Raw genomic sequence first — 27,637 nt, 5'->3', positions numbered from 1 at the left:
CATGCACCTGGTGATGCGGGATAAGAGAGGAACGCTCAGCAGCAGCAGCAGCAGCAGCAGCAGCAGCAGCAGCCTGTAATCAAGGGGCCGGCTGGATGCTGGCAGCCTGCTCGTGATGAGTAACCCCCCCTTCCCCCGGCCAGACACTCCAGACAGGCCTCCAGCCAGACGGCATGTGAGGGAAAAAGAAAAGATTGCACAGAAGCCTGACTGACTGACTGTAGTTTTTGGGATTGGCTTTTTTGTGTCTGTCATCAGCATTGAGCGTTTCTATCACTCATCTGTCTGCTATGAGCTCACTTGATGTCTTCTTTTTGAGCAGGACGTGAAGACAACCAGACGGCAGCACTCGCACACTTACGACTGGATGTGTCGCTTCACACTCGACTAAAACACACGCAGAACATATTTGTTCTGGAGGAATCCTTCACAGTGAGGGCTGATGGGTGTCACTGCAAACAAAGTGTTGATCCCCGCACTGATTGACCTCCTGAGCCTCATCTTCTCTTATTCATGCTGGTTTCACTCATGGAGCAGCTAACTGATTATGATGATTGACCGCTAAGTAAAGAGGGAGACGAGTATTAAAGGCTTTGTTGATTTAAAGGTCCCCTATTATACTCATGAGGAATTGGATTTTGCATAACAGGAGACCTTTAAAAAAGAAAATATCTCATACTTTTAGAAAATGTTTGCCACAACTCACTGCGTGTAACAATATGTTTAAACTAATTCATAATTTAGAGGTATTATCAAGTGTCAAATCACAGCAGTTTTCACTGCTAAAAAGCATCCGAGTGTAACAGGAGCTTATTATTCCCAGACTCAGGACAACAGCCTGCCTCTGAGCTCGGAACAGTTCTCAACTGAAACGCGCTGAGTGATCGGCTGGTGGAGACAAAGCCGGCTCTCAGGTTGCCCGCCTGAACTCAGCACGATCGGCCCCTGGCTCCCTCTGCCCTTCAAAGGCCCGTCTACTGTCCTTTGTCCCCCGCCCCCCTCCACCCAGTCAACACTGGCTTCCAGGGTAACTGTCTGTAATCGCTGGGCACACAGTCAGGTTCACTCTGTGGAGGGACGCCCAGTAACACCTGCTGGATCCATAAGAGCGTTCGGACTGAAAGAAGGGACACAATCCTCTTTCAAGGTCCAGGTCAAGGTTCTTTATTCGTCAAACGAACATAGTTATGTCGATGAAAATCTTCTCTCTCATTCTGGAGGGAGAGGGTTCAAAATAACGCCAGACTTTACAAATGAAAATCCTAAGATTTTTGACCAAAGATGGAGAGACGCTGGGATCAGCTGTTTGAAGACCATAGGTTTGACTTTCATTGTGCTGATTGGGAGGGGGTGAGTAAGGATAAACTCTACCCTGTTTAAGTATTGCACCTAAACGACTACTCTTACTATTATAATATAATATATATGAGTAAAATCTAGTAAGTAATAATATACTATTAATTATTTTTATTTTTTTTGTTAAATCTCATCAGGTCATTCTTGACCGTGCAAAAGATCCATAGTGGATCATCTGAATGTCTTAAAGCCAAAAGCCACTTCTTCAGATTGCTTACATTTATAATGATGTCAAAAATAAAAATATAAACAGCGAATTGTCATTTCGCAATGATGACTTAAATAAAGACTCCAAAAACATTTAATTGACAAAATAAATGGCCTATTATTCTTATTTCTCAAAATAATTGTCAAATGTATATAATAAAAGTTTCACAAATGTCCACGGCCCCCCTTGACAAAAATGTAGTGAATCACTTATTCATGAAGGTTTGAGGAAAAACATCCAAAAAAGGAATTACATTAAGTTAACATTAACTATATTCAGTGATGAATTAGACATCACACCTTTACAACACAACAGAGTATCGGAAAATGACATTCCCCCTAACAGCTTATGTTTTAATTAATACATCTCAAATAAATGGATTAGTTATTTCGTGTGAAATGACAAGCTGTCTGTGAAAAACCTGTGAATCCACGGCCCTGTGTGTGAGTGTCGTGCGAACAAAGCTTTATTCTTCTACCGTCTGAGCCCGGCTCCCTATCATTATAATGATATCATTATTGCAAGATAATTAGCCTTGAAAATGTATCTTGGGAAACAATCTCATAGCCTCCACTTTCTCCATCCAGTAAAATGTCGCTGTTTGGCTGCCAACTATATATTGGACTTGATAATGACTCTTTTCTTCTTTGGCTGGTTACAGAAATATACTTCACAATATCCACCGTGATCATTCTGCCTGGTGCGGGTAATAGGAATAACAGACACTCTAATGAGATGTCAGAGATCATCAGTGAAGCTGGGCAGAGGACGGTGATTTTGAAAAAGGACTTCAGAACACTACTATGAGCCGAGCAGCATAATACACCGAGCGCGCTCAAGGTTGCACCTCGTGGCATTAAGCAATCCAGGGAGGTAGTTTTTGTAACAGCTCTATTAGCTGTATAATGTTTTCTCATTCTGGCTGTTTCATGGCTTTGTGGTGAGCTTATAGAGAGCTGCTCTAAACGACAGGAGCGGGGAACAGTCACATAAAAGTAGGAGCTGAGCCGACGGACCGCTCTCTTCACTGGGTAAGAAAGAAGTCTGCAGAAAGTCCTGTTCCTCCTCGAAGTCAGCAGACTGATTAAAGTGTGCAGACAAAGAGCAATAATCTGTATTTAACTGTGTTTTCTTTAGCTGGCAAATCATATTTCAATTTTCTTAAAGAGGGAAAAAGCTGTCAAATGGAGGCTGTTAAAGTTTCTTTACAGAGAAGGAATACAAAATAAAAATAAAAATATTTCTCATAAGAAACCGGCTGCACCCAACATGCTCTGGTTAGATATGTGATCAGCCTCCACACGGAAATAATGCGCTGAACACATTATGTTGTCTGCTAAAAACACAACTGCCATCAGTCACAGGGACAATTAAAAAAGCAGGCCCAGCCTGTCCTTTGTGGATCTGTCTGAATCGCCTTAATCCTCCATTATCAACTCCAGAAGAGTTGGTGGGACCATTCATATCTCATAGAGCTGCAGCAGCAGGGGGGCGGGCTGTTTGTGATGCAGATTCTTTACTAGAGGACCACCAGCAGTGAGGAGCACAAACACACACACACACACACACACACACACACACACACACACACACACACACACACACACACACACACACACACACACACACACACAGTTTATCAGGTGGAGTCTCTTGTAAATGGGTCTACCCCCCCCAAGATGCTGATATTTTAGCAAATGGAAATAAATAATGTTATAGAAAATAGGTTCCTCTAAGTATAGTAAGTAATTTCAGAATAATTCCAATAATGCCGAACCCTAATATTAAAGCTTGCAGTGTGGCACAGCAAAGTTCTGATATGCATCCTTCTGAAAAAAGGTGGTGATTGGACGAAGTGACTACTTTGTAATACAAGACTGTGAAAATACTGCAGCTTTTTTATTGTCATTGGATAAAAGTTACAATTTGTGGGGGGAAGTTTTGGTAAAGGGAGATTTTTAGACACAGAAATGTCAAAGGTTTCACATGGTGCTCTCGAGTTAATGGTGGAGCATACACAGACGCTTTCTCTCCTAACAAACAGGATAACAGCACCATGTGAAATTGGGCCAAAGCAGCTTAAAGTCGCGAACCAAAGCGAGTGACGGAGGGCTCATAAATTGAGAGATGTAGCCCGACATCCTGATTAAAGCCCGGCAAGGTGTCACATCATTGTCAGCTTTTGTGTATTGGCCTCGGGATTTGCCACTACTCTAATTGGTGATTTCCGTGTGATAGGCGGCGAGGGAGTCAAGGCTTAGACTTAGTGGGAGGGCCAACAAGAGTTTGAGGCTCTCCCACTAAGTCTAATTACCCGAGGAACAATGACAGACAGTGGCTTTTGGCACTTTGTGTCAGACGTCCAGTATGTTTACTTAGCGTATCACCAATCCACTTTGTCACCAGTTAATTGGAGAGCGGCAAGGTATTCTAATGCAAATGCCAGACATGATCACACAATGTAAAGCATGCTACCTTCAGTTATCTGGAGGTGAGAAAATAAGGATGAGCATGTTGGTAGTCTGGGGGAGGAGTCACACACACACACACACACACACACACACACACACACACACACACACACACACACACACACACACACACACACACACACACACACACACACACACACACACACACACGCACACACACACACACACATTTCTGTGTGTGTGGGGGGGGGGGCCTTGACTTTACAATGTGCACTAAGTCTCCAAATGCTGCACACTTCGGACTCCCAGACTGAATTCATCTTGTGTTATCAACAGATTTAATTTCAGCCAGAACGCCGAGGATGTTATCTGTAATGTGTCAGATTAACAAACCCATACAGCTGAAATACATCCAGTCTAAGCATTAAGTCACTGAGTCTTGCAAGCCAGATGTAATTTAATTGTGCATGCTAGACAAAATCCAATAACGTCTCATCATTAATAAGTGATTGTCTTTCTTTCTGAGCACTAGAGAAGTGTTTTTACAATCCTCCAAAACACAGGGGTCTCCTTCAGGACTTTCATTCCATCTCATCTGAACGTCTGCTGCCGAGGCACCCGAACGCATTGTGACTTTCTGGCAGCATTCAACGGCCAGTCACTAGTGTGATAGGCAGATGATTTGGAAAGGGATTTACAAATTTAATTAGCTCTGTCTCTAAGGATGCAAGCTCTTCCATCTTTCGTTTCGATGTAATCTTTCTTCGGAGAATACTTCTCAGTTCTCACAGCAGAATAGCCCCTCTCAGTCTCAACACTTTGCGACATGCAGTAAACACTGGCAGATTATCTCCAAGTGTAACAGCATCAAATCAGTAAAATAACACACACCGAGCATTGGCATACAAAAGAGTGTGAAAAATAATGAAATACGATGGAAATTAAAAAACACGGATATAAAGCAAAACTCTAATTTGTGTTGAACTAATCATGTTTGGCCTTAATAGAAAAGAATGTAATATAATAGTACTGAAGAAAATGGTAATGAAGCACTTTGGGAAATCTAGGAAGTCATTGAGTAAGTCAAAGTGTACCAAGGAGAGTTAAAGATAAATGTGTACACCAAATAATCCACAACGATACTCATCCTAGTGAACAATGAAAAGGGCCAAAGGGTATATTTATTAACATTTTAACATAGCCTCCTATTTCCTAAATATATATATTATCTTACAATCAACTGCCTGTAGGCTGTTTCTTTTGAGGTAACTGGTCTGCTTTGAGCTCAAATGTGTTGCATTGTGTAAAAAATCCCTGAACTCTCAAGGTCAAATAGGAATCCTTTTCTCCCAGCAGGCCTTGCGGCGCTTCAGTCAGACCCAGATTCTTCACTAACTCTGTCCCAGCTGTAAGGATGCAGAGAGCAGAGAGGAGGGAGGATGAAGGAGATCATCCCAAACAAAGGGACTCTGGCGGCGGCGATGTTAGCTTGTCACAGAATCCCTCACACCCTCACTAACTCCCTCTCGCCCAGATGTGAAGTCCTTCTGCTCCGAAACATCCTTTCGGATCCTCGGCTGCAATAATATTTACCGTTGTTTTATCAAAAATAATTAAAAGCAGCCTACCAGATGGCTGTCTAACGCTCCCTCTGCTTGAATAACAAAAAGGTTTGGTTAGGCGCTGATGTAAAGCACTAGAGGAACAGCTGAGGAAGCTAGCAGGTGTGCAGGCCTGAACTCAGCCTTGGCCAGGCCCTGAAAGAATTTGAGGAAACAGCTTCCCGGGGTCAAAAGGTCGTCTGTAATTGCCAGCGGCCTGTTTGAGTGGAAGCAAATGGACTTTCTGGGATTTGTTCTCCTCCTTTCTCTAAAGCCAAAGTGGTCTGGCATAAACTCATTATGATTTCCAAGTGTGATGATCTGAACAAAGGGGGAGGAGGGTAAGGCAGGGGGTTGAAGACATAATTAGTTTTCCTCACTGCAGGAGACAGTATGCTGATGAGACAATGAAAGACGGAAAAAGCCGAGCTGTCAATCTCCCTGGATCCTTTCATCTCACAAAGCACCAGTGAGTAATGCTCACAGACCCAAAAAATCCCCAAACACCCGCAACAGCAGCGCACAAGTGTGTTACGCAACGCAGAGCTCTGCAGTTCTACAACCGGGAAGAAATTCGTAGACCTTGGGAAGGAAGAGAAAAACACTTTGAAAGAGGATGCTTTCTGGCAAACTAAATCCAGGTCAGGTTAAGTCATAGATTCAAAATTAATAAATTGTTCAACACTATAAATAAATCACAAAGGTGCAATCACTTAGCCTTCATGAATGTGTTGAGATAAAGAGCACAGAATACGAAGAATAAGACACTTTAGTGCAGCGATGTACTCCTACTTAGAGCACTTAAAGGAGTAAAGCTTTAGAGCAGCTTTTAAGTGATCACATGCTTCATCACATGTACTGCGCTCAGGATAAAACATATAATCACATTAATGCTCATTCTTGCGTTTTATCTGTAATAATGTATCCTTCAAAAGCCAAGTTCAATATTCCAATGAATCACATTGGTGATAGGTAACTATGCTACATATTGCATCAGATAACATATTGGGCCCCACCACTTCAACTCTTCAATCTTTCCCAATCGTTTCTCAAACCAGGCTGGATTATCATGGGGGAATGGGGACATCCAAAGCTCAGCATCAATATGTGTGTCAATCAGATGTTGGTGTTGGTCAACTGCAAATTTGTTTAGGAATATCACAACTAAGGCTGAACTGAAACGAACGGCAGAAAAAATACCTATACATCAAATAACAATGTATAAACAAACAATATGATATGGTATTACCTTATGAAGTTGTTTTACGGCTAAAAGGTTAGCAAACTGTCCCTATTGGACATTAATTGGACAAGTAACTAAATCAGCATATGGCTCCAGCTTTTAAGTTTCTGGATATCTTAAAAAAAATGTTAACGTCATTTTTAGCTGTGTTGTGTTCTCCTTAGAAAACACTTTCTTCACCAGCTAGCTGCTAGTCTCAGTGCTGCTTGCTGCCTTTCATGTAAGTATATGTTGTTCATACAGCAACATCTTTCTCAAAATCTACATGTTGTTGATTGATGAACTCTGGGGCAGTTATTTATTTCCCCCTGCGTGTGCTTTGATGAACTGCTCTCTCAAAGTCATGCTAACATTCTCTGGCCTAAGAACAATCCCACAGTACCAGCAGACAAAATACCATCGCCTACAGGAGACAGCGATCAAAGTTTAGATATCGAATGTGGATTGCTTTTGTGTGTGTGTTTATGTGTGTGTGTTTTGTCCAGTAGGGGGATTTCACTCCTATTGGGCACCTACGCCATGCAGCCTTGCTTTGCTTTTATTACCCTTGGAAGACCTTTTAACTCCTTCGGCAGGAAATGAAACACTCAAATGGCTCTATTGCAAAGTGCCGGAGCCATTTGCAGCCGGGGCCGTGACATTCCTGAACATGTGTGGCATATGAAGAGAGGCTGGGAGTCACAGGTGCATGCTGACAGGGTGTGTGTGGTATGCTAGTGTGCTTGTGTGTGCGTGCATGTGTATATGTGTGTGTGTTTGATTGGATGTATAGAGCTGAGGGAGTGCAAGCGAGTGGGCAGATGAAGAGAGGGAAGGAAAGAAAGTATTTTGGTGTTTACTGGGGCCGTACAGTCACCCACCGTGGGCAGCAAACGAGAGCGGCTGCATTCCAGAGCCAGAGCTGCCTCCGCTGACCGGAGAGCGTTCAACGCACAGGGAGACATTACATATGGCCGCTGAAGTTCACTTTCAGGGAGAACTTTTCAGGGAGGAAAACAGGGATGTTGACTGCTGATTCTGGTGTATTTGTTTCTGGTTGTGTTTGGTAATGAAGCTAGCTTACAATGCTAACATTAGCCACCATAAGGTACAGGTCATAGCACTCAAAAGAAGCCGAGCAACAAGTGTACTGAGTTAAACACATGACGTGTATTGCTTATAAACTATTGAATGTAAAAGCATTTAGGTTGCTTAATTTCCAAAAATGATAACCCATTTGTTAATTTTATTTTACACCAATGTTTTTCTGTTGCGTTTTTTCTGATTACATTGTGTAATGTATCTACCATGATTCAGTTTAAAAATATATATCATAATAATTATAACATTAAAGATGAATAGAAAGACGTTGTCTATTGCTGGTCTACAATATGAACTTTGTTGCTCAACTTAAGAAGCCTGCGTACTCCCAGTGTTTCAGAACGATGCTAAATGTGTCACTTATAATCTCATCGCAGCTCTTTTGCTCTCAGATCACACTTTATTTGTCCCACGTTTCATCTGCCCACCAGACTGACTACCTTAATTAGTGGCACTCACTGAGAGACATTAATAAGTGTCCAACAAACCTGAGACGGAATATATTAGGGTTCTATTTTTGTCTGCAGTGACATTTCTCATCAACTACCCCTCAGGTCTGTAATTTCACTGAATGAATACTCTGCTCCTGTGTCAGCCTGTGGTGGCATGGCTCACACCGTCCAATCATCTACTCCATACACTTATGTAGGGGGAATATACCCTCATTCAGACAGCACTGTGTGTGTGTGTTGCACATATATCATGGTTAGCTAACATTTCTTTCTGTTTTTATTAAAACACACATCCAGATGCTTAATACTAAAGCCCCTGTCATACTGTCAAGGAATTGACACTCGATGGACACACGACAAAGGAAATGTTCAAATTCGGCTCTGATCGTAGCAACATCGGGCCATTCGTGAGAGCATCTTAAGCCATCGTATGACCGCCGGTGGAGTTTCTCAGGCTCGGGCAGCAACTTTGTGAGCGGCAACTTCGTAAGGCACTCGTGAGGGCATCTTGTCAAATCGTGTCATCTTCGTGTTATCATCGGTTATGCTTTATCATCACTTTATCATTCACCCTCACTCTGATCGGGGTGAATGCCCGATGGCACTGATGATAACAAGATGCCCTAACGATGGCCTTACGAAGGGCAAAATTGACACCACATTCAACACGAAATTGAATCTTCGCAAGTTCTTTCGGCAATTTTTTGGCATGCCAAAGATTTTGCCCATGCTCATGAAGTTGCTGCCGGAGCCTGAGAAACTCCACCAGCGGTCATACGAAGGCTTAAGATGTCCTCACGAATGGCCCGATGTTGCTACGATCAGAGCCGAATTTGAACATTTCCTTTATCGTGTGTCCATCTGGTTTTTAATTGCAGAACAAAATCATGTAAACATATTATGTAAATAACCCAATTTGTGTTCTGTGAAACTGAAAAGGATATAATATATTATTTTGAAGGCAAGTTGACAGGAAGTTGTTGTTGCTATGGAAACAACATGACGGAGAAAACGTAATATCTTCTACATATAAAGATGGAGAAAGTAAAGAACAAAGTCGGAAAATATCAGTACAGTATCATAGTACTTTAACATAATTGTTTGTGTTACTTTTTTTGCAGTTGTATGTCTTAAATGTAATGTAAATGTTGCCTTCGTGTGTGGTTCGGGGCCATCTTCGTGCAAAATTCACAATTCAAAATGTGTGTGTCCATCGGGTGTACATTTCGGCACAGTGTGACAGGGGCTTAAGGGATGGACATAACTAAATGTTTTGATCTAAATGTATTATGTTACAAATTTTTAGTTTTAGGATCAATCAAAAAATTGATCCTATTTAAACGTCATAGTATTACTCAACTAACATAATACAGTTATGTCAAATCTCTTGGCATAATACATTTAATTAAAGTCAACTTTTCAGTGGAAAATATGTGTTAAGCTTGATGCTAAACATCACTTGGTGGTAATATACTATATGTTAATGAGAGCATAACCTAGTGTGCAGACTTTGTTTTCCCTCTCAAAAATTTGAAACTTTACGAGTGTAACAGAAACCCATTGATATAAACCTCGAAAACTGGCTAAGCATGTCAGTGCCTGAGCTTCCTGCGTTTTGCCTGCACAGAAATCCTTTGTTTACAAAAGGTTAAAGATATCGTAAAACACACAAACATATTTAATATTCCCAAAATGTTGATAGGTGCAACAAGGCTTGAGAAAACTTGTTTCGTGGTCAACTTCTGCAAATAAATGACTTGTCAAATGTCTGACAAGAGCGGCTGATGTCAGAGAGAGAAAGAAGTGATTCCAGAGAAGTGAGGGTCTGACTGAGAGAGAGGTGCTCTGTGGAAGGTAAACAGCAGATTGACTGCAAATACAAAAACATAAAAACATTGCCTCAATCTCTTTCTGCCGCCTCGCAGAGGTCTGAATAATTAAAGCTGTGTCTGTGTCTGCTCTGGGGAAAACAGCCTATAGGATGAAGCTGAATGTGAATCAGTGCTGAGGCCAACACACCAGCATGCTGCGACTCTGACAGCTTTCATAATCAAATAATACTGTGCTCTGCAAATGTACCAGATAAAGGACCCAGCATTCAAACACAAACAAACAGGATCGGAGGGTTTGTGGACATTAACGCAGCGTCCACACGGCAGAGTACGTTGAAGCTTGCCGGCGGGCGTGTCTGAAACTCGACCAACAACCAATCACATGAATCTCCCGCCCCGGACACACAAGGACGTGGTTGGATTGGCTAGAGCTTGCACTGGTATATGATTTGATTGGCTGACGCATAGCCGCGGGAAGTATGGGTGCTGGGGGGGCTGCAGCACCCCCTGTTGGCGAGTGGTGTACATTTAAAAAACTGAGTGACCACCTAAATAAAAATGATCGGGCAATGATTATGAACAACATAAAATAGTTATGATTGTACTTAAAATAAAATTAGCTGTATACAGTAGCATATAATAGTCATAGTATATATTTGTATTGAATTTATTTTCCAAATAAATAAAATCCGAGTCATCTAGGTCGTAGGTCGTGGGAGAGTGACGTAATTGACGCGACACACACATGCAGAGTGACAACTTTCTAGAATGGCGCAAAAAATGATTTTGGATTTTTTTCTCCAACAAACAACCCAATAAAAAGAGTGGACCACCAGCTACTCCTCAGCCCACCACCTCTACAACTAGAGTAATATGACACAGAAGAGACTGACACATCTGATTTTGATGCATGTTCATTGTAACATTTTTGGACAATGATTTCCTTTAATGCTGCTGCCGCTGTGCAGTGTTTTGCCTTGTCAATCAGTTAAAATTGAATTCATAGTTTTATTAAAATTGTAAATAATATTTTCTGACTATTTGTAATGTTATTTAGGTTTGTAAGACCCATAGTTAGCATGTGGGCATGTGCAACTGTTGCTAAGTGATGTAGGTCTATAATGGTTTATTAAGCCTAACAGTTAAGGCGAGACACCCAAGGTGAATAGGGTACTTTTTTTTAATTAAAGATATCAGCTAGACATTTATCCAGTTAATTACCTACAATAAGGCAATTGTTTCTTGTATTACAAGTTTTCTGAATATGCAAATTAGCCATTATCTCATTAAATATGCGCATATCTGGATAAAGCCAGGTTCAAAATTATTGTTTCATTTTGTAGTCATATTAGCATCTAAAGCTTTTACAGAAGGGATTTTGGATATCTCTTTTTAACACTCCATAAATCAGAAAATACTGTCAACAGCCCAAAAAATATACATTTTCGCCATGTTTTTAGGTATAACATCTTATATAATTCAGGCTATGAATGACATATGATCAAACCCTTCAGTAAAAGCCTTCATAATATTGATAGGAATATAACTGGAAGGTTTGGTGTATGTAAGTGCAACTGAACTGGACATTTCGGACTCAGAGCAGGAGAAAAAACTCCTTTTGAGAAAACGACCTTAAAGATTGCAGTGTGGCGCTAGCTAAACCCTCCTGTTCTTTGGATGACAGCTCCATGAAGGTATTTCATGTTCGGGGTCATTTGTTTTTTGTATAACCTTGCTTCGTGCAAGTGACAATTGTTGTTGTCTTCTCTGTGAACGTTTTTTTCGCCGTTCTTTTGCCCTTTTAAGATTTACATTTCTAGCGGAAAGCTAACCAGGAAGTGTTTTAGCACACCACGTGACGTATCTGAACGAATCACTTTGTCAGAAGTTGACACCAGCCAATGAGATTTCGTTTCTTGGTTTCTAGACCCCTTTGTACTTTCACGATTGGTTGCTCCTTACAAAGGAAATGACCATATTTGGATCCGATGAGATTGTGCAGGAGAGACGGAGCTTTCCAACGATTATCTCTGATGACATGGTGCAAACAGTGGTCGCGGTACTTTATGTTACGTTAGAATACTAACTGTTGGTGAATTTAGGAGAAATATACAGACGCAAATAGACAAACTATAGTAAAATAAACACTTAAATATGTATTTCGTACGTTTTCCTTCCAAAAGCCTGAAAGAAAACATATTATGGAATCAAAATAGCACAAAATCTCAAAATGTACCAGTGCATGAAAAACGATGTTTTTGCCTGCCGTGTCTCTCCTTTAACAAACAATTTATGCGGCTCATATCGCTGACAGCCGGGCCGGCCCTGCACCACATTTTTTTTCTTTTATTTTTTAAGCGGCCCCCCTCCCCACTTTTGGCAGCACCCCCTGAGAAAAATGACTTCCCGCGGTTATGGGCTGACGCTTCCGCTGAAGCTTCAAAAGTAGAACATTGCTCAACTTTTGAAAGGAGCAACGCGAGCAAAGCGAAGCGACGGAACCACAATGCAGTTCGGCAACGCGTGACGTCACCCCATTCAAAGTGATGGGCAGAAGCGTTGAAGGACTGGCTTATCTAAAGCCAGTTGAGTAGCACTTGAAATGTTTTAGCTCTATGAAACCTGATGTACTTATATGATTCTGTTTTCTTCAAGGTTGTATCTTCCTGGTCGAATGTACTTGCTTTGGATAAAAGCGTCAGCTAAATGCAATGTAATGTAATGTAATGTTGAAGCTTCAACGCACGCCGCCGTGTGGACGGGCCGTGACAGATAAATAAAGAGTTACTGAGTTGCAATATAATACAAAAAAACACTACTTTTAGAAGTATATCCATCGAGGCACTTATTAAACATTTTCTCTCCTATTTAATTATATTTCAATTATTTATAATCATTTTGTTCCCAGTCAGTGGAATAACCTGCTTTTTAACTGTAAAGGAAAAAAGAGTTACATACTGTATATGTTTTTAAATGTATGTTTCCAATCTTAAGACCCATCTTAACTTTACAGTTACATGTTGCATGCTGTGAACATCAACTTCTCCACTGATCCCTCCACAAGAAGCCTCTAAAGTATTATAAGATATATTGCTGATATGTGAAAAGAGATTTATACGGCAGGTTGTTTATTTGAATTTGAAAGGATTTGCCTTATCCTACACTTAAAATGTGTGGTTCTATTTATACTACATTGGAAACGTATGGGATACCAAATGTATAATTTGAGGGTTTCGACATATCTTGACATAAGAATGAACTCTGATCCTGGATCAGAGTCTTAGTCGCAGCCAGAGTTTGACCATACACTCAAAACTTGGCTTTTTACAACTGAAGGCCAAAACTCCAACTTAAAAACAAGAGTTCCTGATAATGAAGGGTATTGATCATAATGATAATGATTAGAATTACACTAGGGAGTCGATTCAATCTCAGAGGGTTTGTGAAATAAGTAAAATCGCACAATTAAGGTGCCTATGTCAACAATTCCCATTATCTGTCTCTTAACACTTTCTGACTTCCTTAACTCTTACCTCTTTTGCTAGGTTTCAGTTTTGCACATGTATCTTTGTATTAACAGCAGCTGAATAATGTGTATGGGATTTAGTCTGAATAGACTACAGTGTTTGAGTTCATGGTATTGAAGTGTGAGGCAGGGCAGATTATTAACGATGGCACAGAAAAACAAAATATATCAGGCTTAGAAAACTGCTTAGCTGAACACACTGTTTTGGTTTGAATATTTTCCAACAATTCATTGACAAGAAGAAAATCAGGTTGATCTCAACACAAAATCTCAGCTATCTGCCACCCCCGCTCCAGTGAGGCTTAGTTCTGACTCGGTCCTGCACGGATGTGTCCTTTCCAGAGCAGTGAAACAGCCCGCTGCTCTGACAGGCTGCTGCACACAGAGAAAGGACTGTCCATTGGCTGCCATAGGGACCAAGTGAAGCGGAAAGAGGCAACACCAGCTTCTACGAGGGGGGGCCCATTCAAGCACAGCAGATTCAGGGGGATTTAGGGAGCTCGTCTGCCAGCAATAAAAGGCTGAAACAGGATACTTGGTGAGATTAATTACCTAGATAGGCCACGATAATGCCATTTAAATGGGAAAGTAATTAAAGTGCACCTTCCATGAAAATTATTCATTGCTGACGGATTGGGTGACAGACAAATCAGGAGGCATTTACAGAAAAGCTACAGGTTAAGTGCTCCGAGCTGCTGCTCTGAGATCACCACGGTTTTATTGCAGCTGTTGAATCGTACTGCTTTGCCCAGCTCTCATCAAATTACTGCAAGCATGTGGAGCAGTGGAGGGTGGGGGGTGAAAAGAATGGGCTCCCAGGTAACGTAAAACCGGGGACAAATGCTACAAAGGAGGATCCGCTTAACTAAAAAATTACACTGGCTGGCAGTGGTCAGCGGGGACCGCTCCGAATCAATCAATCCTTCTGTTTAAGGCCACCATGGCAGATTAGAACACAAAGAGGAATACATCAATGGCCCTATTGTTCCCCAAGTGTTACTTTCACAAACGCACTGAACAATATCCATTTAGTGATGATAAAGTGTCAATAAAGTGGCCGTATAGATTACCACTGTGGACCTGGGGTATCAATTTACTCCCATGAGCATTTATTATTTGAATGATCGTGGCTCTAGGTAAGTAATTATCGAATCGGGCAAGAAACTCTGCCGTCTCCTTCTCTGAAGTCCAGAAGCAAACATGCTGCAGAACAGTGGCAGCCAAACAAAACGGAATATCTGCTTCTCACGCAAAGCAACGGCAAGGGGGATATTCAGATCAAAGTCAAATGCTTAGCTTACATTCTTGTGTGCCTCGATGCTTTTTTTTCCTTTCGCATTGAGGGATTGGATGGGGAAATTCTCTTTGAATGTGCGATTAGGTTTGAACTTGAGGGAGATTACAACATCATCTTATATCACACGGTGTTGCACAAAAAATGTAGCCAAAAATATTCCTGGACGACCACAGCGTTCTGTGAAATCTCTAGACAAAATCACCATAGTCTAAATAATGCATTGCTAAGCCACACCCACTGTGTTCTGCTCTGACTATTGTAAAAGTTGCTATCGCAGTGTAACAGGCTGCGTGCTGCTGGATGGAGCATTCCCAATTAAAATCTATTTCCACAGGCTCTTCCTTTCTCTCATTATATTGTTCATAGCTCTTTCTGATCGCACCTAAACCCCATTGCACTGGTCCCAAGCTGAGCATGTTCATGCAGTATGTACACACACACACAAAACACATACACACATACACACACACACACACACACACACAGGTCCTTTCATCTTTCCCATAACCAATTTCACATCCTATGTTTGCACCTTCTCCACAGTGATTTTTCTGGCACAGAGATGTGAGCATCCGCTTGAATAAATATTAATGGTTATTCTATGAGCAGTGCCCACTCACAAATGTGCAGGAAGAACAAAAGGCCTTGTTTACAAGTATGCTTGAGGAACGCTCAGGCATGGAGGGCCTCTGAGGGGGCTCCGTGGCGCTGCCGACTCACAATAGAGTGCTGATTGAAACACACTCTTAACTTCCAGCATACATCGAGGGTGAAGACGGCAAAAATTCTCAACATGACCAATTTCTATTCAAGCGCTGCAAGGACAGCTGCAGAAATCAGGCTTATGAACTCGCAGCCTCTACTTAAACTCATTTAAGAAGGAGCTGAGAGGTAATTAGGTTTCTGGGAACAATAAGCACTCAGCACCTTGTGCAGCTCCAGACCTTTCCTCTGTTGTAATTAGGAGAGGTGTGAATTCCTCATCAGATGGATCACCATCTGCATTCACACACTGCATGTTCATTCCCCCAGTCCCAGGCTGCGAGACTATGTTCCTGCTGATTATCATGCATGAGGAGGAGGTAGGGAAGCACGGAGGAAAGGCTTCTCTTTTTAAGGTTCTCTCGGTGCTATAGGATCCAGCTTCTCGCCATGCAAAGGTTAATCAATTCTGAATGATAAGCCATAAAAGCTTTAATAATGCAGCCATTCTCTAATGAGTGGTCCTGCACGCTCGTTCAGGGAGGGCCGATTGTTTTTTAGGAAGCTCCGACGTTCCAATTACATAAAGCTCAAGCCCAGAGAGGGCTGGACTCAGCGAGGGGAGCTGCTGAGAAGGGAATCAACAGGAAGCCATCACATGACCATCAAGATCAACGCTGGTCATTAACTGGCACTAGAGATGAGATTATACAGAGAAAATGATTTTGATAAATGAATTATCTTTCTAATTTACACCAACATTTATTGCGTGTATTTCCATGTATCTCTGAAGGTAAATCTCTCCCTGAGCTGTCCTACCACTGAACAGATGGACTGGGCCTCCTTGCTTTAAAGAGCTGCTAATCCAGAAGGAATATGATCAGTCTGGTTTTCAAATGAGTATTTGGTTTTGTATCATGGTCTCAATAGTGAGAATGTAGATGTCGATTGACTGAAAAAATATAAGATCTGAAAACTTGAATGCAATCGATCAACAAAATAACCAGCAACCTGACCCATGCTGGCTGTTACACTGATGAGAGTGACAGCACTTACTCAAAATAATAAACATGACACCATCTTGGCCAAGCACAACTCTCTTTCACAGTATCTAATGTATAATATTCTGCCGGGTTAACTGCGTAATTGACTGTTGTCAACATGACACGTGTAATTAGGAGTGACTCTTCAAGAGCAGCTTTTAATTGTTTTTTTCCTCTGGCTTTTTTCCTGCAGGTTATCCACTTCCTGCCATCCGATTGTCCTTGGCCAGGCGACCCTCTGGCACATTCCAGCGCACCTCTCTGTCACGAGCCGAGCGTGGAGAAAAACATCAACCCAAACGCTGCAGCACACACACACACACACACACACACACACACACACACACACACACACACACACACACACACACACACACACACACACACACACACACACACACACACACACACACACACACACACACACACACACACACACACACACACACACACACACACACACACAGAAGATTCTTCCTGTCTCTATCACAGATACACACATCGAGAACACAGAGATATTTACTGTGCTTTAGCTAGTGGAAGCTGAGCAGCTTTACACATGGGTGGGACATTTACTCAAATACTGTCCTTAAGTACAACTTTGAGGTACGTGTACTTCACTTGAGTATTTCCATGTTTGCTACTATGTACTTCTACTCCACTCCAGTTCAGAGGTAAATGGTGTACTTGTCCTCCACTACATGTATTTAATACCTTTAGTTACTTCACAGATGTGGATGAATGATGTTAAATCAGACTTTAGTTCCACCTGGAGTAAATCCACAAGCTACCCTGCAGTATACAAAGTCATTCAAACTAGCTGCACCTTTACCAGCTTTGAGAACACTTTCATGATCAATCATTATAAAACACATCAGATATATTATTCTGAAATGGACCAATCTGCACAATGACTACTTTAATAGATGTTGATGCTAATGATTTTCTAAGTTTACTTGAGTGACCTTTTTCAATTCCGGACTTTCACTTAAAAGTATTCCTAAACTCTGGTACTTCTATTTTAACTTAAGTACAAGTTCTGAGTACTTCTCCCACCTCTGGCTTTACATTACATTAAGGTGGTGACATTATGTAAAGAACCGATGATGTGGCAGGACATGATTGGCTGACACATGGTTCTACATCCAGCTGAAGCTCCCCTGCTCTTTATGCAGTATTTTTTAATCACCCCAGTCAGAACACTCTTTTGGCCCAACTGTGTTTCATGGATGCTCAAGCATGAAAGAGGAATCTTGTTTGGTGGATCCATAAAAATAATGAATAAAAAAGGGCTTTAGACTTTGTCACTGGAAAATACAGCATTTGAATGACAGTCCATTCCCCAGAGAGTGAGCTCTTTACGTACCACTGGGGGTTCATCGCTAAGCTAATAATATTGGCCACTGTAGTGCTGATACACACATTCAATGAATCCGGGTAACGCATACTGGGTATATACGTATTATGGATTTGATCAGACTATGGTCATCAATGCTAATGAGGAATCATTACCGTCGTTTGCATTTGACTGTTGTAGACAAACAAAGCTCTGATTGACTTTTTGTAAAGTATCCACTAGTTAAATGTTTAGGGAAGGATTGTGTTAAAAGTAGCTAAAGCTGTTAAATAATTGTAGTGGAGTAAAATAAAAGTATATACCTTTTAAATGTAGTGGAGTAGAAGTATAAAGTAGCATTAAATGGAAGTACTCTAGTAAAGTGCAGTACTGAGTAAACATACTTAGTTATTTTCCACCTCAGGGGCCTCATTTATAAAGGGATATACGCTCAAAAAATGGCGTACGCCAGTTTCTACTCAATGTTTGCGATTTATAAAATACTAACTTGACGGGAAAACGTGCGGTCCTCCATGCAAACTCTAACCCATGCGTACGCACTAAGCACAACAACAGGAGAGACGAGAAACTGCGACACCGTTGGCAGAAGGAAGAATGGAGAGAAATATGTGGAAATAATACCATAAATAAAATGTTACCTCTCATTTATTTATCATATATGAAGAATTCATTGTTCAAAAATTGATTAAAGCCAATCTTAAAATGATTTAACAAACGCCTGTTTGAGACTCCTCAGTGTAAACAAAAACATAACTTAAGAAATAAATAAATACGGATATGTTTTTTTAAAACCACCTCGAATATGTTGTGTTAATGTTATGAAATGTTTTCTCATAAATGATGCGGTAAGCAGGAGGACAGAATTACGTCTAAAATGACGCCGTTTTGCATTTCTATAGGTTGTAGATACGAGCATGGTTTTATATATGTTTGATACATGTTTAATCGTGTTTTATGCCGTTTGCTAAGACTTGACAAGTCGCTCGTAAAACACAGGAGGTATGGAAACTAAGAGCACCATAGTGGTAAATTGTACAGCTAATATAACACAACACATTAGTTGTATTTCCTTTAACTGGTGGATATAAAGTTGCTGCAGTGGAGGCGCTGCGCACAGCTGATCGATAGCTGGGACACAAACCACCAAATACAAAAACATAATTCAGATCCAGTCGTCATGACTCCACTCCGGAGGGATTCCCCCATCATTTATTAAAGTTTCTCATCAATGGGGGGTCTCCTGTCCCCTGTACAAACACACTGCCTGAGGAAGGCTATGTGTATTTTTGTTGTCATTAACCTTTTTCGGACCACTTATTTATTTATTTTGGTGACGATCCGACCTCCATGCTGCTACTCTGGTTCAAACTGCATCCACCAAACAATAATTTATCTCGACCTCCCCAAAATAAACAAAATCTGACACGGTGTGAGATGTTTTTTTTAGCTGTTCTGTCGTCATTTCCTGCGATCTTCTCCATGCAGTCAGTCAAAATGAATGAATGAAACGGCGTTTCTTTGACTATTTATAGGCAAATATGGGCGTTACGTGAAGCCCGCAAAAGCTGGTCCGCATTTCGAGTCGATTGTGATTTATAAAGGGAAACCGGCGTAGGAAGTGCCGTACACACTTTCCTCGCCGGTACGCAATGTTTGGTGAATCGGAAAATGTCGGAAAATATCTATACCTATTTTTTGGATTTCTACTACGTAAGCAACCTTCCCACGTGAATCCTACGCACGGCGTTATACATGAGGCCCCAGGTCACTTTGACTCCTCTGTGTGTAGGGAGCAGACAGACAGACACTGTGCTGATGAGTCGGATGTTAGAGTTCTTACCTGCTTGGCCGGTTGCGATGCTGACGGCGGCGAACAGCCTCTGCGTGCGGCTCAGCTCTGACACCCCGTTGACAGCCTCTACCTCGAAGGTGTAGTTGGCGTGGGCGAGCAGGTCCATGATGCTCACGTAGGACTCCACTAATCCGGCCTGCGCAGGGGAGAAGCCCACGTTGGGCCCACACTGGACGCACTCCTCCGGCTCCCAGCTGCAGCGCCGGCAGATCACCCGGTATGTCACGTCGTTGCGGCCCCCGGTGTCAGCTGGGGGGCTCCACTCCAGGCTGACGGAGGTCTGGTTGATGTTGTAGACCAGGTTCTGAGGCGCCGAGGGAGGTCCTGTCAGAGGTGGACACAGAGGAAGCTAAAGTTATACAACTGAGTGCCAGGAGAAGCCAAGAGTGTGCATTGACTGAATCTGTGCTTCCACTGTTCTCTGAGAGAGAAAAACACAATCCAGGACATGCCAGCTCCCGCCCCGCAGCCACACACTGACACTCAATTAGAATAAGACTCAGATCCAGAGAAGCATAAAAAGTACAGGTGCACTGACAAAGTCAGCTCTGGCAGCACCAAGGTCAGCGGGAGGAGGCAGAGAATCAGAGAGCGGGGCCCAGAGCTTTAATGACATTGATCACCAGATTGGAAAGTGTAAGGAGTTCTCCAGCTTAAAGTGAGGCCCAAATAATTGTCTTGTTGTCACAAACAAAAACATTTAGTCTCTTTTGTCATAAGTCTTAATGTCCAACTGATTGTTAGCTTAACTATGACACTTAAAAACAATGGTTAGCTTATTGTTATCTCTCATTGAATTTCCTGTTTTAAAACACTTTAATCATGGATTGAAATGATGAATGAGCATGATACTGACTCAACGTGTTATAACAGGCAGTGTGACACAATGGAAGTCACACCAGAAGCTTCTTAACTTAGAAACAACGATCTACTTGCGAGTCCTTCTAAATGAAAAGTTATTAACTGATCTTAAAGTTCTAAAATTCTTCTACGTTCAAATCAACCAAATTAAAGAACGCCAAATCTTCTGTTCCCGTAATCACTTGAGGGCAAACTGCTCCCCGTTTACACATCCAGCACACACAGAACAGATATGGCAATAAATCAATAAAAATGTCCCACCTGGTAAATATATGTACAGTATATTCACTGTGCTGGTGAATGGTCTGTTTTGGCCCTGTGAGATGCTAACTGTTCCACTATGTTACCCAGGTCTTTCTAACAGTGTGTGTCTGCTGTTTGGTGCCGGGCAGGGGGAGTACAGACAGTTTAAAGGCGGCCCGGTGCTGCTGGATATGAGGACGGGGGGAACAGTGAAAGTTGCTCATCGTAAAACCAAAACACTTAAACTGACCCACAGAGCTGCAGCAGGACCTTCTTTTACAGTGTCCTCGTGCATGTACATATACGTAGCTGCTGATTCATCCAGATGGACCAAGGGCTGTGTTTACGTAACGATTGTTAACAGCATAAAATCTGCAGCTGCTATGAAAATGATTGAGACCTGGTTACAGAGGGAATCAGAAGCCCTCTACGTTTCCTGTTCCTAGAAACATTCAACACTCCCCGCTGGAAACAGTGGCTTCACCGGGTTGCCTTAGAGAGGTAAATCATGCAGACAGCAGGATACTTAAAGTTAATGTCCTCCAAAAAAAGACTCAAATCCTGACTTGCCCACAGAATTTATGAAGGAGATTTAAACGTGGATTATCGCCGTGCTGTAACTGCCATATTCAGCTTCACTTGACATACAATAACCAGCAGCTCCATGCTTCAGTGTGCACAGGACCACGGAGCCTGAGAGCAGCCATGAGCTCATCTCGTAAAACAATGAATTACTAATTGCTGCTTTCATCTTTCAAATTCCAGGCGGTTGCCTTTTATGGCCCAGATGCTGATATAAATAAACTCCCCCTCACGCAGTAAAGATTATATGACTTGTGTTCTTTGTTTATGAATGTTTTAGGAACATCCTCATTTTGTTTTCAGGCACTGAAAAAAGGGAAACGTTGACCTAACTTTCACATCACTGTATTAGGTTAGTTGAAAGCAATAATGTTAAGTTCAACCTAATATTTTTTGTTTAAAGGTAATATTATTTATTTGCACTAACCTGATACAGTTATGTGAAATCTGTTGACATAATACATTAAATCAAAGTCACCGTTTCAGTTGCTTCAGTGCAAACGGTTCAGGATATATTCTTTGAGGGAATCTTGGGGAGGGCCTCTCAACTCATTACATGTGTCACATTAACTCACAAAATAGGTCATGCATATGCATAGAGCCCAAACTGCTACCACAATATGTGCGCTCATTAATACAGCACTTGTTTCTCCCTGTTCCACCCATTAGAACTGAGGCTCAACAGAGACATCCATAGTCATGATTCCGGGGCAGATAAGAGCCCGAGTGTGGACGGGGAGATGAAAGAGCCACCTGTGGCAGGTGAAGTGGAGAGGACTGACTGCTGAGCAACACTCCTGCCTGGCACTGACTCTCAGTCATCCTCAGACAAAGAGGAAGGTGCGCCCCCTTCCTCCACAGATACACACTTGGACACCCACGCACAAACACACACACAGTTCCCGGTCTGATTCTGAGGGGCTTTTATTATAGCATCTCCACGGCCCACGGTATAAGCGATGATAACATCTCACTTTGCTCGTGCCGCTCTCCTAAGGGTCCCAGGTGCTCCAGATCAGAACAGCGATACTTTGGCAACAAGAGGTGAAAGGAAATGTGATTACACTCACTGACCCTGGATCTGTGTGACTAGTTTTTGTTGTTTATCTGATACACTGAAAGTTTTTATATTCTTACACTAAAGGACTCCTTCAAACTGAATGCTTGTCAGATCACCTAATAACTGTAGCTCTTTTTATTCTTTATTTATTTGGGGTCACATTATAGTGCAAGTGCAGTTTTTCAAATCATATATTTTTAGAGACCCGAAAGTGACAAATGAAATAACAAACAAAATTAGTCAAAGTAAAATAAAAACGAAAAAGTACACAGGGGTTGTTTGAAAAAGCAAATGTCTACACATGTACATACCTATCAACATACATATATATACATTCAATACACATACACACATACATGTGACCATGCATACACATCTATACATATACATTCAATCGGTGTATAGAAACAGTCAAACAAGGGATGGACTGTACTGTAGCTCTCTTTCATGTGTTGGTTTCCACAAGTTGTGTATTCTCGCATAGCAAGAAACTACCTCTACATCGCAGCTGTAACCATAATCATGTGTGGTGGTATATGGAGAAAATACAATATGATATGATCATACACTGAAAACACTGAACCATTGACTTGAATGAAATGAAAATGTCAACATGTCACATCTGTATTAGGTTCATTGAAGGCAATGACTTTTAGTTTCAATACAAAATATTAGGTTCAACTTCATATTATTGCTTTCAACTAACCTAATACATTGATGTGAAATGTGTTGACAAAATATATTTAATTGAAGTCAATGTTTCAGTGTGTCAGTGTACTTTATTGTCACAGTAGCTACAGCTGTAACATCAACAGGGACAAATACTAAGACACGATCACGATCACTGAAGAGAGAAACATGACCCTCTAACGTACAAGAGAGAGAAGTCTACAGACATATTTCTCCTGCCTGTTCCACTCAGGTATCTTCACTTTCCCTTCGGACGTGGTGAAATGACTATTCTTCGCATTTCTTTTGAATCACACTTCTTCTTTTTTGTCCTTGGCCCCACTCTGTTTCTCCATATATGTTGGGTCTGGAATCAGGAACATGAAACTCACAGATTTGCGCCGCAGCCTAAGCCCTGGCTGACTGTCTGTCTGCTCGTCCCTATAGCTCAGGGGCTTGTCGCTCTTCTTCTTCTTCTTCTTCTTCTTCTTCTTCTTCTTCTTCTTCTTCTTCTTCTTCTTCTTCTTCTTCTTCTTCTTCTTCTTCTTCTTCTTCTTCTTCTTTTCCCTGTCTCTCTCTGCCCCACTCTGTCTTATCTTGTCGTGTTCTCTCCCCTCACCCCTCCTCCCAGTCAAGTTTCATTTCACGGATTAGCCTGCCAGAGCCCCCACAGCCTGAAATGTCTCTATCACTTGCTAGCTTCCCTCCGATGCATTGGTGAGTGTGTGTTTGTGCTTTGATATAGAATAAATGTAGGCACAGTTTAGATTTCCAGCTTAATCAACTGTGTGAACACTGAAAAAACTGAAACGTAGATTTTAATTACTTGTTTTATGTCAACATATTTCACATAGCTCTATTACGTTAGTTGAAAGCAATAAAATTACTTTTAAAAAAAACATAGTTTAGTAGCGGATTGTTTCTAGGTCATGTTTCAAAGCCCATCTCCACACTATGCGGAGTTGTGAGACCTGAGTAAATCCGAGCTTAGGAGAGAAGAATCCGGCGCTTATCGGCCTTCAGTGCTCCAGGCCGCCTCACCCCTCCACAGCCTATTAGCTGGCTGGGCTCTAATTAGGGAGCAGTTGGGAGGGGGGTGCAGGGGTGAGTGGTATTCAAATCGCCCATGAGGTAATCCTGGCTCTACAAATGTGTGTTGTGACCCCGTGACCCCGCCTTTAATGATGTGGCTCCAGTGTGAGGGGAGCAGAAGGGAAGAAGAGGTGGAAGAATATTTTCTTTATCTGAAGGGCCCCTGGCTGCTGTTGTAATAAACACATTCTCAATACTACTTCAGCTCCACACTGAATTCAATCATGGATTTGCTTCGAGCAAAAAATGTGTTCTGCCAGCTAAAGGCCCATGTTGGCCTCTGCAGAGCACAATGGCACGTGGACATGAATTACAATTACAGGAAAGCATCACTTAGACTGTGTGGAAAAAGAAAAGTAAAATGTGTGTTACCCCAACTGCATTGATAAGTGCTGGGACATGTTATCATTTCCAATTATAACATCCAAGTAAACTATAGTCTGGTATTCAAGATATGTTGAGCTCTTTCCAAGCATTATCTTTTAAAAATATGCTTAATTCCAATTTGGTTATTTTTTCTGTAGTTTTAGTTATAATTTCTATGGTCTATGTATACATGTAGCCCCCCACCCCACCCCCTTAAGAAACTTGCATATAGATAATGAATGGATGGAATATCTGGTCAGATAAATCAGCTGTGTGCAGAAATAGCAAGCAATCTATAAAGCTAATTCCTATCTATAAGTACATATATCATATATATTCAAACTATCAAATATCACATATTGTGATATCAGAATGTCCTTTTTGATGTTACTAACCATTTAAGGTGGACTTACACACCATGGCAGACAGGAAGAGCTGTGGCGTCCATGCTAATGTTTTGTTGGCTAGCTAGGTTTTGACCAGAGGCAACATGCCCACGCTCAGACTCAGGATCAGTTGTGCAGACAGACTGAGGCCTACAGCGGGAACACTCCTCTGTGCTCTGTTTTGAAATGAAATCGACTGTTTTCCTTGGCCAAGCCTTTCAATAAGTGTTGTAAGACATTATTTTTCCAGTATTAAATACAAAAAAGAACAATAGAAGTATAGAATGAGGACATTCAATTATTAAATTTACATTCCTATTGAGGTAAATCTGGGAGTTTAAGACTCCACTGTCAAATCTTAAACATGGACTTTAATTAAATGTATTATGTCAGCAGATTTCACATAACTGTATTAGGTTAGTTAAAAGCAATCATATTAAGTTCAACCTATTATTTTGTTCAACAGAATATTATTGCTTTCTTCTAACCTAATACAGTCAACGTGTTTCTGATATCTGGTTGCAACACAACCCGACATTCTGCAGCCCTTTCACAGACCCCAGCAACTTGAGGCCTGGGGGACCCTCTGATGGACATCAAGTTGTTGAGCTGGCACATTTTTAAGGGGCACGGGGGGGTTTGAGGAGGAGTCTTCTCAGAACTGCCCTTTCCAGCCCCCACCTCTGCCCAGCACTGCTCACAGCTGTTGCATGATTGATGCCCCCCCCCAACCTGTCAAACACTCGTGTCTGTGTATGCCTCCAGAAAATGCCTCCCCATGGCTGCACCCATATGTCTCATTTTCTCAACTTTGCATATGAATAGCATGGACAAACGTTCCAAAAACAAAAGCATTTGTTCCTCCCCTCTCAACACATACCTCAAACTATATATATGTATGTTTTTGGAACTTCTCTCCTCATCTTTATTCAGCGTGGATTTAGATTTTCGTGTCCCTACATCACATCTTCTTCTCATTTCCTCTCAAATCCTCATAGACACATTCTTAATCGCTATGTGCCAGAGATCCAGCTCACTGTTTTGCTAAGGCCTTAACATGGTAGCTTTAGAAACCCCTATTTAAAAAGATCTGTCAATCAAGCTATTTGTTCAGGCAGTGCAAATTCATTTTCAATTACTATTCACTCCTGGTCTGGATAAGGCCTGAAAAAGGAGATCACAGTGTCTATTGGTCACAGCGACTTAATCCGCCGATGAATGAAGAAATGCACGTACAGAAAGCCGTGCAAAAATTGCGCCGGGTGAATGAAGAGGAGGGCGAAGCTATTCATATAAGAAGTCAAAAATACATATTTACATATAATGGTATGGGGTCATCAAGTGTGGACCCGAAGTTAATGAAAATGAATAATGGAAAGTGTGCATTAGGCAACTTCAGTAATTACTGCGCTACTTGGCCAAGGTGATTACCCAGAGGGCAACAGCCAGAGGACACTGCGAACAAGTGGACACTTTCTCCTGTTCTCCTCACGCTGCACATGAGTCCTTGGTAAGCAGGAGATGTTGGAGTGAAGCGTTAACATCCGATGGGGATGGTTGGAGCAGTGAGTAATGGACCTGTCTCTCAGAGCAGATCTGTGCGGCTGTCTCTCTTCTACACAGACTCGGAGGTGTGTGGTCATTGGCCAGCTTCAAATGAGCTTAGCCTGAGTTATGTCCTTGTTTGTGTCAGACGCTGATGGGAAACAGTTCAACAGACAAATCTGAACTCTGTAAAGAACTTAAACATGTTCAAATTGGGCTTCACTCACCAAAACATTTGAAATTCCTACAAATCAGGCAATTTTCTACCTCCTTTGAACAATTAGACGTTCAAATTGCTGCATTGCCTCTTTATGTAAAGCCACTCGATATAACTCCCCAGCAGCAGCTGCAGCCACAAGTGACAGCTCTTTGATAATGACACTAGATTTCCCTTTAAAGACACCATCATTAAAGGCCTGACTCTCTCACTACAAGCAGCCATCATGTTCTCCTGCTGCGGTGCACAATGTTTACTTCTTTTACTTTGGACATAAAACTATTGAAATTATAATGAAATACTAAATAGTGTCAGTTACACAACAATACACAATCTGTCTGAAGCATTCTATTGTTAGCCACGTAGCCGTCACTGTTCTTTGGTTCTTGTTTTAATGTTCTTTTTGCCAACTCATTTTAGTGGTCATAGTTGAGTTGATTAAAGGTTATTCAGATCACCTGTTGGCTGCTAATCAAGAGCTGAGAGCAGCGCCATGTGTTTCCACTCTGGGCCAATCAGAGTGAGATGACGCCCATTTCTACGGGCTACAGAGAACTACACACCCTCCACTTCGTGCAAACGGTTTTAGCAGATCACTCTGATTTGTCATTATTATTATTATTATTATTAAGCAT

General features: G+C 41.6%; 1 protein-coding gene across 7 annotated transcripts in view; it reads right to left on the bottom strand.

The window, feature by feature from the left end:
- Window positions 1–27,637, bottom strand: part of epha7 (eph receptor A7) — an 86,929-nt gene that overhangs the window by 37,707 nt on the left and 21,585 nt on the right. For all 7 annotated transcript variants that reach the window (XM_079644998.1, XM_079645002.1, XM_079644999.1 and 4 more), the window contains exon 5: window positions 19,970–20,305. In XM_079644998.1, coding sequence (XP_079501124.1) covers window positions 19,970–20,305 — 336 coding nt within the window. The remainder of the gene's footprint in view (window positions 1–19,969; window positions 20,306–27,637) is intronic.

The sequence above is a fragment of the Notothenia rossii genome (genome assembly GCF_949606895.1).
Source record: "Notothenia rossii genome assembly, chromosome: 8".
Lineage (NCBI taxonomy): Eukaryota > Metazoa > Chordata > Actinopteri > Perciformes > Nototheniidae > Notothenia > Notothenia rossii.
The sequence above is the reverse complement of the archived record's forward strand: the minus strand, read 5'-3'. Positions and strand labels throughout refer to the sequence as shown.